Below are 14,782 nucleotides of genomic sequence, written 5' to 3'. Positions count from 1 at the left end.
TGATTGGACCAATATTTGGATCATTGTTTGGTAGTTTGTCCCACTGATGAACAAAACAACTGAAAAGAGCCCAAGATAACAAGGTTCTTGGAGCCCTTTATAAATGACCTTAAGAGTCAACCTAAGGATACCAGAAAATGGGACTTGGAGAAAAGCAAGTAGTGAGGTCCTTGGAAAAAAGGGTATATTGTGTTCTGAAGCTTAAAATACTTAGCCATTCCTTTTGCACCCTCCCCCCAGACAAACTGGACTTATCTAAGGTGGAGGACAACTGAGGGAAAGGTTCACGGATCACACAGCATGGGAAAAGTGGGAATGAGTGGAGTCTGTCCTACTGGAACCTTGGGAGTACAAATCCATTGAAATTTTGACTGGGAATCTATCAAGAGTCTACAAATGCCTACCCAAGGAGCACCCCCCTCCCTCATTCTTCCTTTCCCCAAAGAAAAATGCTTGTCTCTTTTTGGTGAAGGACAGTTGCGGACTATACTCCCAAATAGAGCAAGGGCCGGGGAAGGTGAAATAAACTCTCAATTCTAAATTAGGGGGAATTGCCCAGGGTCCCGGAAGATAGTTATTAGTTGCTATTAGTGCCTCGGAGTTAGAAGTGGGATGGTATCCGCATCCCCAACATCTCTTCCCTCTTTCTTTCCTGACAGAACAGTGGCAGTGACTCCATAGAGGTGGGGGACTGGAGGTACTCACAGACCCACCATGCCATCTTGGGCCCCTATGGCGAGCTACTGACAGAGGATGACCTGGTGTACTTGGAGAAGCAGATTGAGAACCTGCAGATGAGGAAGAGGTGCCAAGAATACGAGAGCGAGCTTGGGCGGCTGGCCGAGGAGCTCCAGAGCCTCCTCCCGGCTCCCATCGTCAACATCACCGTCAACAGCCGCTTCCTGAGCTGCCACCCAGAAAAGGAAGAATCTTCTCCTCCCGTGGCTGAGGAGGAGGGTCAGACACTGCCTTATTGGTGCGGACACATCTCACGGATGGTGAAGAGCATGGCGGTGCTGCTGAAGAACATGAACGGCCTGGCCAGGTTGAAGGAGACCCCTGTCCCCAAGACCTCATTCAAGGTCAAGGGGGGTATTGTGGGCCCCTCAGGGAGTGTTGCAGAGAAGGAGATCCTGGAATGTGGGGTATCCGTCAGAAGCCTCAGGGACACCTTTGAGAAGCAAACAAATCCAGGACTGCCCTGTGGAGTGAGGGTCCCCTCAGGGAAAGGCCCAGGGGCCTCCTGGGAAGTTGGTGCTGCTGTCACCTCCCCCAGGGTGCAGAATAATGCACAGGCTGGGGAGACGCAAGCAGCTGGGGACCCCGAAGAGGCCAGTGATTCGGGCATCAGCTGCGAGGAAGCCTCCTCTGAGGCGGGCACCTGCCCCACCCCTGTGCCCGATTCCTCCAGCCTGCGGAAAGAACGGATTGTCATGCTCTTTCTGAGTCACTGGAAGAAGTCGGCCTATACCCCTGCCCTGAAGACAGCAGCCAGGAGGACCCTGGAGTCCTCCAAGGCCAGCCTTCCCCCGGCACCCACCAGGCCCGTCCGAATGGAGTCCCTCCCACTTCCTGGACAGTTTCCCCTTCGTGAGTCCAGCAAATTCGGCCAGCTACTCCAGCAGAGAAGCATCATCTCCCACCTGCTGGGCAACTGGAAGGACGTCATCTCCCATGTACCCGCCAGGCAGATCCGCCGCCTGAGCCGCCAGCCCATCACCTACTCCCCAGAGATGTTCCTGCCCTATGTCAGTGGGGCCCCCATGGACTACCACAGCCTCACCCTGGACCTCTTCATGCTGGGCTACTTCCAGATCCTGGAGCTGGACCTGCCCCCTGAAGAGCGCAAGATGAGACACCTGCTCTGCTTCGAGGTCTTTGACCACCTGGGTGGCCACAGCTGGGAGACCGTGCGCAGCTTCCATAAGGCAGTGACTGATGAGATCGAAGCCGGCCGGCGAAGCTGGAAGGATGGCTTCGAAGACATCAAGGCCCGCTTCTTCGGCAGCAGCAAGAAGCCCGAGTGGGAAGTGGAGCCCGTCCGCAAGTCGGGGCTCACCTCCATCCAGCCCCCACCCAGGGCTGTGACCCACACTGGGCCCCAGGAGCCCAGGGGCCGCAGACCTAGCAGTGGCCCTGAACTCGGATCCTTTAATAGTGAAGATATCTGTGGCTACATTGACAGAAGCTTTGCCTTCTGGAAGGAGAAAGAAGCAGAGATTTTCAACTTTGGAGACTGAGATCAATGGGGAGACCCAGGCCCCTGCCGGGGCTTTGTGTGTGCATGCCTTATGCATTTGTGTGTGTGTGTGTGTGTATGTGTGCTTATAAACAGTGGATGGAGAAGCAATGGCTATCTGCCTGTCCAGACCTTGCGCCACTTTTCCCAGGTCAAGAGGCCATTTTTCATTTCAGGATACGTGGAAGGCGAACCCATGGACATTCCCTCAATATGCCTTCAAATTTGCAAATATATTTACTCAGTTGGGAAGACATGAATGTGCCATGTCCTTCTCTCTGCCCCTCTGGTTTTCAGGTGAAATAACTCCTGGTGTGGAAAGTCTCTCCATGGGTTCAAATCAACTCCTCTCCGATCTCAGAGAGGTCTGGGCTGCTGAGAGGGTAAGAGGCTTGTCCAGACTCATGTGGCTGGTCCTTGTCAGAGTCAGGATGTGACCCTGTGTCTTCCTGATGCCTGGGATGGTCCTCTCCCACCTAAGACATGCTCCTTCTCTTTGGTTTTCATAGAGTCACAAACTCTCAATGTGAAAAATGTCCACAAGGATCATGTTAGCTCACCCATCCCTGGCCAAGACTCTCTTCTTCGGCCTTTCACTAAAGGAGTTTGGGGGTAGGGTTGCTATATAGTTTGAGGTCCCGCTTTGAGGCCAGTTGAATAGTCAAATGGTCTTTCTTAGGCAGTGTAGAGTTTGTACTAAGGAGACCTGGGTTTGAATTTTACCACAGATATTGCCTTGCTGGGAGATCTTGGACATGTCTCCTAATCTCTCATCATCTCACTTGGCTTCTCAGTAAAATGGGGATACTTGGGTGCAGTTTTGGTAAGGACAGGGCTCTGAAAATTTCAAAGCACCAGGAAAATATGAGGATATTCCAGTTAAGACCATGAATTGAAATCCACCTTTCTGCACCAGCTCAAAACCTCTTCTTTGTCACATCCCTCTTTTTTTTTAGTTTCTTTTTTTAGTTTTTTGCAAAGCAAATGGGGTTAAGTGGCTTGCCCAAGGCCACAGGGCTAGGTCATTATTAAGTGTCTGAGACCAGATTTGAACTCAGGTACTCCTGACTCCAAGGCCAGTGCTTTATCCACTACGCCACCTAGCCGCCCCCCACATCCCTCTTTAAACTTGTTTCAGACTTTAACACTGGGGACAGCTAGGTGGCACAGTGGATAGAGCATCGGCCCTAGAGTCAGGAGAACCTGAGTTCAAATCTGACCTCAGACACTTAATAATTACCTAGCTGTGTGGCCTTGGGCAAGTCACTTAACCCCATTGCCTTTCAAAAACCTGAAAAAAAAGAGACTTTAACCCTTAATTCTTTTAGATTTTTCCCAAGTGTCACCCATCACACTTCACCCTCTAGGTTCAGTCTAATTAATAGGCATTTATTAAGCATTTCCTAAGTCAGACACCTTGCCAAGAACAGAGAAAGACAAAATCATTCCCTCCCTTTAAGAAGCTTACATTTTGATGGTGGAGATTCCATGCAAAGAACTAAGGACAGAAAAACCACCTGCAGAGTAGATGGCATGCAATCAATGTTTTTTTTTGTCTAGACGAATCGTTCATTACTCTCTCTTCGGTGGAGCCATGGTCACCATGTGTCCCTCTGGACATGAATCAGCTTATAAATGTCCTTTAGAAAGTATGGTGCCCAAGACTGAACACAGCACTGAAGATGTCCTCAAGACCATCTACTCCTTAGGACCGGACACAATGAGATCCCCTAGACTGGTTCTCGTTGCCATATTACACAGCTGATGGATTTTGAGACTGCCAGTCCATCCCAAACCCTTGATCTTTATTTCCAGATTCATTCTGTCATCTAACATATAAACCATCATCATTAACTTTGAGTCATTTGCAAACTTGAAGAGTACCCTAGTTATTCCTTTTTTCCAAATTGTTGATGAAAATGTTAGACATAGGGCTGGTTTCTTTTGGTACATGATTTTGTCTGTATCTATATCTATATCTATATCTATATCTATATCTATATCTATATCTATATCTATACCTATATCTATACCTATACCTATACCTATACCTATATCTATATCTATATCTATATCTATATCTATATCTATATCTATACCTATACCTATACCTATATCTATATCTATATCTATATCTATATCTATATCTATATCTATATCTATATCTATATCTATATCTATATCTATACCTATATCTATACCTATATCTATACCTATATCTATATCTATATCTATATCTATATCTATATCTATATCTATACCTATACCTATACCTATATCTATATCTATATCTATATCTATATCTATATCTATATCTATATCTATATCTATACCTATATCTATATCTATGTCTATATCTATATCTATATCTATATCTATATCTATACCTATATCTATATCTATATCTATATCTATATCTATACCTATACCTATACCTATACCTATACCTATATCTATATCTATATCTATATCTATACCTATACCTATACCTATACCTATACCTATATCTATATCTATATCTATATCTATATCTATATCTATATCTATATCTATATCTATATCTATATCTATATCTATACCTATATCTATACCTATATCTATACCTATATCTATATCTATATCTATATCTATATCTATATCTATACCTATACCTATACCTATACCTATATCTATACCTATATCTATACCTATATCTATACCTATATCTATACCTATATCTATATCTATATCTATATCTATATCTATATCTATATCTATATCTATATCTATATCTATATCTATACCTATACCTATACCTATATCTATATCTATATCTATATCTATATCTATATCTATACCTATACCTATACCTATACCTATACCTATATCTATATCTATATCTATATCTATATCTATATCTATATCTATATCTATACCTATATCTATACCTATATCTATACCTATATCTATATCTATATCTATATCTATATCTATATCTATATCTATACCTATACCTATACCTATACCTATATCTATATCTATATCTATATCTATATCTATATCTATATCTATATCTATATCTATACCTATACCTATACCTATACCTATACCTATACCTATATCTATATCTATATCTATATCTATACCTATATCTATACCTATACCTATACCTATATCTATATCTATATCTATATCTATATCTATATCTATATCTAATCTATAGCTCTAGCTCTAGCTATTTCTCTTTCTCTCTCTCTATCTCTATCATCTCTATCTCTATCTCTATCTCTAATCTCTCTCTCTCTATCTCTATGTCTATGTCTATCTCTCTAATCTCTATCTCTATCTCTATCTAATCTCTATCTCTCTATCTCTATCTATCTCTATCTCTATCTGTCTCTATCTCTATTTCTATCTCTATCTCCATCTCTATCTATCTATCTATCTATCTATCTATGTCTATCTCTCTATCTCTATCTCTAATCTCTATCTCTATCTAATCTCTCTCTATCTAATCTTTATCTCTCTATCTCTATCTAATCTCTATCTCTCTATCTCTATCTCTCTATCTCTATCTCCATCTCTATCTCTCTCTCTATCTCTATGTCTATGTCTGTCTATCTCTCTATCTCTAATCTCTATATCTATCTAATCCCTATCTCTCTCTATCTCTATCTCTCTATCTCTATGTCTATGTCTATCTCTCTATCTCTATCTAATCTCTATCTCTATCTAATCTCTATCTCTATCTCTCTCTATCTCTATCTAATCTCTATCTCTCTATCTCTATCTCATCTCTATCTCTATCTATCTCTATCTCTGTCTATCTCTATCTCTATCTCCATCTGTATCTCTATCTCTATCTCTCTCTATCTCTATATCTCTATCTTTATCTCTATCTCTATCTAATCTCTGTCTCTATCTCTCTCTATCTCTATCTAATCTTTATCTCTCTATCTCATCTCTATCTCTATCTATCTCTGTCTATCTCTATCTCTATCTCCATCTCTATCTCTATCTCTATCTCTCTCTATCTCTATATCTCTATCTTTATCTCTATCTCTATCTAATCTCTGTCTCTATCTAATCTCTCTCTATCTCTCTCTATCTCTATCTCTATTTCCATCTCTATCTCCATCTCTATCTATCTATCTCTCTATCTCTATGTCTATGTCTCTCTCTATCTCTATCTCTCTATCTCTATCTCTGTCTATCTCTATCTCTATCTCCATCTGTATCTTTATCTCTATATCTCTATCTTTATCTCTATCTCTATCTATCTCTATCTATCTCTCTATGTCTATGTCTATCTCTCTATCTCTATCTCTATCTAATATCTATTTCTCTATCTAATCTCTATCTCTATCTCTCTATCTCTATCTCTTTATCTCTATCTCCATCTGTATCTGTATCTGTATCTCTATCTCTCTCTATCTCTCTATCGCTATCTCTATCTCTGTCTCTATCTCCATCTGTATCTGTATCTGTATCTCTATCTCTCTCTATCACTCTCTATCTCTATCTCTGTCTCTATCTCCATCTGTATCTGTATCTGTATCTCTCTCTCTCTCTCTCTCTCTCTCTCTCTCTCTCTGAGTATATATAGGATATACATACATGCATATGCTGGAATGTATGTATCTGTCCTGAAAGGACAGGATTTGGCAGCAGATTGATATTAGTGAGAATGAGGAGTTTGGGGCTGCACTCTGCAGCTGGGAACCTGGCTGACTACTGGATGGTGGGATACTTGACTGTGAATAGGGAAGTTCAAAAGTGGGAAAGGTCTTGAGTTTGGGGTGTGCTGAGACTGATGCCCATGGAGCAAACCTTCCAAGGTGTCCCCAAGGCAGTTGATAATGGAGCTTATGGGAGCTGGTGGGGTCACTGGAGGTGAGAACATAGAACAAAAAGGAAAGAGGCCTAGGACAGGGCCTTGGGGACACCTATGGTGTTGGCAGGGCAGATGGAGAGTCAATGAAGCAAGCTGAGAAGGTCAACCAGATCAGAGAGCAGCAGAACTGGATAAGCAGTAAGGGCAAGGCTGGGATCTCCATTGGACTGTCATCTGTTGGACAAGCTATAGTGGGGAATCCTTCTGGTTACTGGTCGGCCTAGATGCTTGCTGATGTCTCATTTCATCCTCAAATTCAGTGATTCTGGGAGAGGACATGAGTGACATGTAAGACCAAGCACTGACTTGTCCAAACTCTGCAGAACAGCCAACATTCTCCATTTTCCTCTCACTGACTTCCTTACTTCCCACCTTTTCCCTTTTGCTTCTCACCTACCCTTGGAAGACCAGTACTTCAAGGCAGAGTTGCTTTATTCATTCAATTCAATTGGTGCGGTGAAAAGAAGTTGACTCATGTTTTCAAATCTTGCCTCTGAAGCTTGTACAGTATGACCTTGAGGAAGTCACTTAACCTGGTTGGGCCTCAGTTTTCTCCTGTGTACAATGATGGGTGGTCTAGATGGCATCTGGGCTCCCTTCTAAATCTATGATCCAAGAATATAATTTAGTTTGATTCATTAGGCACTTGTGTATGGACAATACATTTGGGGTTGGGGGTACACAGACTCAAAAAGGATCACTCTGGGGTTTGCATTCTACTGGGGGGTGAAGAGAGGGGAACAGCATTTACATAGACAAATATATAAAATGCACACAGGTGCGTGAAACCTGCTGGGGCGAGGATCCATGAATGAACTCTGGCTCTGGAAGGTGATACCTTATTCAAAAGGAAGAATAGTGGCCAAAGGATGGGGGAGGAATAAAGGGGTGACCTTTCTATTAAGAAGAAATAGTTGTGAAAGGAAATCAAAGCAGAGACTGGGGGAAGGGTTCAGTCATGGTTGCTGTGTTCAGGTTGGAACCTGTCATATGGAAGAAGGATGAGCCTTGCTCACTTTCCAGAGAAAGTCATGGAGGGCCCAACTGAGGCTTCATAGCGGGAAATGCATCCTAACGTCGAGGGCTATTCCAAAGTGGAATGAACTGCCTTCAAGGGTGGGGAGCTGTCTCTTGAACTCTCCAAATCAAGGGTGGGTATCCAATTGGCATAGATGCTCTAAAGGGGACTCTGGCTGAGAGACAGACTAATTCAGTGGTCTCTGCGGAGCCTTCCCACTGGGAGATTGGGAGTCTGAGATACATAAAATGGTCATTGTCAGCCTTGTCTCCCTACAGGCAAGGGCTGCCTCAAGAAGCCGAAATAGCTCAGTTGGAAGAGCGTTAGATTGAAGATCTTGAAGGTCCCCGGTTCAATTCCGGGTTTCGGCAAGTTGGGAATATTTTAGACAGGACGGTGGATAGAACTCTGAGTGGGAGGAGGGGAGACCTACGCTCAGATCAGTTGTGTGATCTTGGGAATGCCCTCATTGACTTCCAGCCTCAGTTTTCTTTTTTTGTAAAAAGGATTCTAATACCACCTTCTCAATCACAGGGTTATTGTAAGGGTTCAATGAGAATCTACATAGCTGCATGTGTGTTTAAGTATATGCATATATATATGTGTATGTGTGTATGTAGGTATCTCTATCTCTGTCTCTGTCTCTGTCTCTCCATAAACCTTAAGATGCCTTACATCAGCTCTGATAATTATTAATAGAGGGAGGGAAATGGATACCGTATGTAGGAGCATTAGCGCTATGTAGAGGAAAGGCTCCCAAGGTTGCATCAAAATAAATCTTCTTTGTTTCGTGTCCATTAAATTAAACTCCGCCAGTTTTAATTAATCAGCATGCCATCAGGTGTCACATCATTGGAGTGCCAAAGATTTTGGCGTGACAGTTTTCATTTCCAGGTCTCCTGGACCTGACCGGAGATGCTAGAAGCTGAAATAGCTCAGTTGGGAGAGTGTTAGACTGAAGATCCGGCGGTAGCTGGTTCAATCCCAGGTCTTGCCATTTCAGCATATTTTAGGCAGATGGAGATTGAGCAGAGGGCTGGGGGTCAAATAAACCTGAATTCAAATCCAGCCTCAGCTGTTAACTAGCTAACTGTGATTTCAGAGTCCTGGGAACAGGTGGGGAGAGGAGTGAATTCTTTCAGTCTCACAGCTATAAATACTGCTGTGCTCTGAATGGTTGGATATCCTGAACATTTATCTGAATTCTTCCCAGCATAGCTTCCCTCATTCATCTTTCTGCTGCCAATCCTGGTGATTTTTTTTTCTTGGCTTCTCCTCCCTAGGGCCCCCATCCCTTGCAGACTAGGGGTGCCTGTAGCTCCTCCTTCCTCGGATCTAGGCAGCCCAGATGGGTTGGTGGTCAGAGTTGGGAGAAGGGGTTGGGGAGAAGAGTTTGATGCTTAGTGATGCTTGCATTCATCCCTACCTGTAACCTGCCATTTGTCGGACCATCTGTCTCATTGGAATTTTGTTAGCAGATTGTGGCTGAGAAGACTCAATTGAGAGGGAAAAGTCTGGGTCCCAAATCTACTTTTGCCTCTTGCTAGTTGTGTGACCCTGGACCAGTCATTTGACCTCTATGAAATGAGGCTTTTGAACTAATGACCTCAGAGACTTCTTCCAGCTCCAGATCTGTGATGTGTAAAGGAGTGAGAAGAGGATGGGCACCAGTTCACATGAAAGAGGCTTTCGAGGTGACTGAGGGAGACCTGGGAGGAGAAGAAGGGAGGGAGAGATCCTTGCAGTGGATCAAAGTCTTGAGGAAAGAGCCCTGGCTCGAGTCAGGGGACTTGGGTTCAAATCATCCTTCTGATAAATACTAGTTGGGTGATGTTGGGCAAGTCTCATTATCTCATTGGTCTCCTTTTCTTCTCTAAAATGAGGACATTGGCAATAGGAATTAGTCTAGGCTGAGGCGATGAGCCCAGGAGTTTTCTCTGAAGTAAGTAGAACCCAGAGGACAATTTATACATTAACAACTTCAGAAAAAGAAATGGTTTGAATAACAAGAAATATTTGTAAAGCATTGCAAACCTTAAAGCTATAGAAGCACTGGTTAATAGCAATAGTGAGGAAAATCAGGTGTCAAAACAGGTATGAGTTCAAATCTAACCTCAGACAACTCTGTTTGACTTAGTTTCCTCATTTATAAAATGATGTGGAAAAGGAAATGGCAAACCACTCAGTATCTCTGTCAAGGAAACCTCAAATGGGTGTCTGCGATGGAGAATCCCATCTGTATCCAGAGAAAGAACTGTGGAGTTTGAACAATGGCCAAAGACTATTTACCTTCAACTTCTTTTTAAAAAAATTGTTAGCTTATTATGTAATTTTGCTATTTCTTATACTTTTCTTCCTTAAGGACATGATTTCTCTCTCATCACATTCAACTTAGATCAATGTAGATCATGGAAACAATGGAGAGACTGACAGACTGCCTTCTGGGGGGGTGGGGGGAGGGAAGCAAGATGGGGGGGGGGAACTGTAAAAGTCAAAATAAATAAAATCTTTTTAAAAAAAAAAGAAAACCCCAAATGGGATCACAAAAAATCAGAGATGACTGAAAGCCACTTAACAACAAAATGCTTGAACGTTTGCAAAGTATTTCACAGATATTATCTTATTTGATCCTCCCAATGATTTGAGGAAGTAGGAAGCTTCCATTTTACAGAAGAGAAAACTGAGGTAGTCAGAAGGTGCATGATTTGTCCAGGGTCACACAATGAGTAAAAGCCTAAGGCTGAATTGGAACTCGAGTCTTCTTGACTCCAAGCGCTGTGCTCTGTGTCCTATGGGTGCCCAGCACTTTACTGCAAGGTTTACTCACCTTGGTCATTATAACGTCCAACCACAAATCCCCAAACCCGGTCCCTGGAAATAAAATGGAATTGAAAAAGAGAGGAAAACAGGATCACCTTCCATTAACAGCATGGTGCCCAGTCCCTCCACCACTGGGGGCGCTGTACTACTTATGTGTGCCACTAGAGGGCGCGTTGCCACAGTCTATTGGGTTCTCTTACACACGCTGTCTTTGGACCTTGGGTGAGGGGTGGCTAAGATTGAGAACCCCCTATTAAAGCAGAGAATGTGGTGAGGAGACTTGGCCAGGATCACACAATCGGGATTTGAACTCAGGTCTTCCTGCCTTGGCCTAGAGTGTTCTCCTGTATCACCATCTCAAGTACCCAAGTTCATGGCCACATCATGGTGGAACTACACCATGCTGGAAGTCTTTGGGTGGGGCCCCTCTCGTCAGTGTGTCTATAATTGTGTGACCCCCTTATCTAAGATATTCCTTGCCCCACAGCGCAAGGCTCCCCCTCTGCCTGCCCCACCGCAACCTATTGTAGGGACTGTTAGTTGGGCAGTGATCAGAGAGGCGTGGCAGCACCCTCTCACTCCAGAAGTGACCTGAGGCTCTCCTGTGCACTTTTAGCCTCGAAGACCACCCCCCTCCCCCAGCCATGGCTCAGTCCCTTTTCTACTTTTTTTTAACTTTAAAAAATTTTCTATTTAAGATAATAGGATTAAGTAACTTGCCCAAGGCCACACAGCTATCTGAGGCTGGATTTGAACTCAGGTCCTCCTGACTCCGGGCTCTATCCACTGTGCCACCTGGGTGTACCCCCTTTTCTACTTCTAAAACTGCCTTTACGCCATCCCACCCCAGCCCTGCTTCCACTGACTCGCTCAGCTTCATTTGTCCTTTTTCTGTGACTTCAGACAATGTTTTCTTCATGCCTATTTTTCTCTGCACTGTTGTGCTCTCCCATTGACTCCCTCCCTCAACAGACTCTTGATCCCAACAAACCAAAGCGTTCGTTAGCCGGGTCTGTACCCAGAGACCTCCACCTCTCCTGGGACCCAAGAGGCTGAACTGAACAGCAGTTTTCTATGCCTTTTCCTCTTTAAGACTGCCTTTTGGGATTCTTTTGAACCTGGATTTACTTCCTCCCAAGTCCTCGGATTTACAGTTTTGTGGTGTGGCATGACCTCCTGTGCCCACCAAGACCAAGTCTTCATGGAGGGGCTCAGAGTGACGCTGTCCAGGAACCAGTCAGACTAAGGACTGCAGGGTTCAAGGCCAGTTTGGCAGGAGGGGAATGGCTGTTTCAGCTGCACCTCTCCAATAGTAATCATTTATGGAGCTCTTGATAGTTTGAAAGTATTCTTGCTATTATTTCATTTAATTCTCACAACTGGGAGGGAAATGCTATTATTCTACCCATTTTATAGATGGGGAAACTGAAGTAGACAGGAGGTGAAATGACTTGCTCAAGGTCACACACCTCATGATGAAAAGTTGGATTTGAACTCGGGTCTTTCTGTCTCCTGACCCAGTGTTCTTACTCAGTTGTGCCATCTGCTTTTTCTTACTCTAAATCCCTCAGATAAATTCTATTTCTTCCATTCTCTTCAGTTATTTCCAGTCAGTGAACATTGACTTTGGTTCTACTTTTTTTGCTGCTACAAAAACATGTCTCTTGGGCTTGTCGGATCCAGTTGGGACTGTTCTTTCTCTCTTTGACAGCTTCCCCAACTATAATATCAGAAGGCTGGACCAGATGGCTTTGGAGGTCCCTCCTAGACCCATGCCTAGGAATGGGGCCTCTGCATGACCCATGACATTCATTTAGCGACTGATGTTGCAGCACAGAGACCTGAGTTCAAGTCTAAAGGCGATGACATTTCCCGGCTGTGTGACTGCTGGTTACCCTTCAGAACTCCTAGGGCTCTCACACACGACGACTTCACACTGAAGGAAGTTCCTACACCAGAATTTCTTTCCACTGATGAAAATTGCAAGGAAAAAAGTATTGAGCCGGATCTTTACCATCAACCAACCCAGGAAGCCCCCATTTCTTGCTCTTTTTTCCCTAACATTCTGCACTGTTCTTTTAACAATCTTTTCACATTTGAGGGGCTTCAGGCCTTGGGGGATGAGGAGGGAAGGCACAAGTCTTCCTGGGTTGCTTCCTGCCTCCATCCATCCTCTCCTTAAGCCTCTTGCAGAAGGACCGATCTCAGGCAGGGAAGCCAAGAGAAGATGTTCCCTTGCTTCTTCCTCCGTCTCTGGAGGGAGAGATATTCAAACCTATCCAAAGCACTCGGCAAACCGTAACATTGATTATTTGCTGACTTGTATCCTCTTCCTTGGAGGTGCTACAGTGGAGGCTCGATGACCCCTCATTAGGGATACTAAGGGCTATCTGAGTTCACTCCTTCATCTCAGGTTCTGTAAGTGGCAGCAGAATGCCCGGCCTTTCATGGCAAGATCTTCCCTGAGAATTCTCCTAGGGCCTCCAGAGAAGCCAGCTCCTCTCAGAGAATGGAAGAAACATTGACTCTATTTCCATTTAAAGCCTGAAATCCAGAGGGTCCTGCAGCTATGGGCGATACATGAAACTGAGCCTTCTTTGGGGGAGTGAATGTGAGAAATGGAGCTGGGGCGCCTGAGGAATCACCATAATAGCTAGGTTATTTTTATATAATATTTTCTATCTCTGTAGCCCCACAAGGCAAAAGGGGCAGATGGATTTCATGCAGGCGCCTTTCTGATGCAGAATCCATTAGATGTTAGACAAACGGGGAAGGGAGGCTTAGGATTTGGGGACACCAAACCCAACTTTTCTCGAAAGGGTTAGACTTCTTTCTTTTGCCCCCTTCTCACTTCCCTTTTAATTCAGCCCAACCCCACCCAGTTTGTTCGTGTTTGATTTAATTCACTTCAATTCACTCTCAGTGGATCCCATTCCACTGATTTCAGTGTAGTCCAATGCAATTCAGTTCCCCAAAGAACATGACAGAGGAAAAGGAGCAGCCGAAGGGGCCCTTGATGGGTAAACAAAGTCCAGAGAATCAGGAGTGGAGCCGGCACTAGGAGGAAGTAGCCAATTTAAAAATTTTATTTATTTAAGGCAGTGGGATTGAGTGACTTGCCCAAGGTCACAACAGTGAGGCAATACTAAGCGTCTGAGGTCACATTTGAACTCAGGTCTCCTGACTCCAGGGCCAGGGACCTACCTACTGTGCCACCTAGCTGCTCCTGGAAGGGACCATTATGAGGAAAGGACTATGGGGCAGTTCATTTCACACTGGCCTAGTTTCAGTCAGGAAAATGTTCCCAATCCCAAGTCCAAATCTGTGTCTCTGGCCACTTAGTATTCAATAAAAATGGTCAGTCTGATGCTGCTTGCCTGTCTCTGCATCGCTTTGTGGAACTCTTCTCTTTCCTTCATGGTTGCCACTTCCTAAGCTCCATGTCCCATCTCATCTGGACGCAGGGCCCTTCCTTGTCTCGTTCTCTTGTTTCCCCCCTCCATGCCTCCTTTATAGCATTCCCTCCAAAGTCCTCCCTGCCCCCCCATCTCTGTTTGTTAAAATCCTTCTCCTCCCCAAAACCAAGCTCTAGGGTCATTTCCACATAAAACTGGTCCTGCCTGTGTATGACTGGAGCCTTTTTGAACCTTATTGGCATCCTGTTCGGATCACACCAATATCATCATTTTAGAATCCTAAATTTGGAACCAGACAGGAGGTCAGGGTCCAACTGGTCCATCCCCCTCCTTCATTCAGCAGATGAGGAAACTAAGGCACAGGAAGTGACACGACTTAGGACCCCAGGATCTTGTATCTTAGAGCTGGAGGGACC

General features: G+C 44.1%; 1 protein-coding gene and 1 non-coding gene across 2 annotated transcripts in view; both read left to right on the top strand.

Annotated features, from left to right (window-relative positions):
- The window catches only part of ESPNL (espin like), a 35,260-nt gene extending 33,020 nt beyond the window's left edge, over positions 1 to 2,240 (top strand). The window contains exon 10 of the mRNA XM_074192711.1: positions 665 to 2,240. Within this exon, the coding sequence (XP_074048812.1) occupies positions 665 to 2,240 (1,576 nt within the window). The remainder of the gene's footprint in view (positions 1 to 664) is intronic.
- Positions 2,241 to 8,427: 6,187 nt separating this feature from the next.
- TRNAF-GAA (transfer RNA phenylalanine (anticodon GAA)) lies at positions 8,428 to 8,501 on the top strand. The gene has a single exon. It is a non-coding gene; the product is annotated as a tRNA-Phe (tRNA).
- Positions 8,502 to 14,782: the final 6,281 nt, after the last annotated feature.

The sequence above is a fragment of the Macrotis lagotis genome, chromosome 6, assembly GCF_037893015.1.
Source record: "Macrotis lagotis isolate mMagLag1 chromosome 6, bilby.v1.9.chrom.fasta, whole genome shotgun sequence".
NCBI classification, from domain to species: Eukaryota; Metazoa; Chordata; class Mammalia; order Peramelemorphia; family Peramelidae; genus Macrotis; species Macrotis lagotis.
Note: the sequence above shows the minus strand (reverse complement) of the source record. Positions and strands in the feature narration are given on the sequence as shown.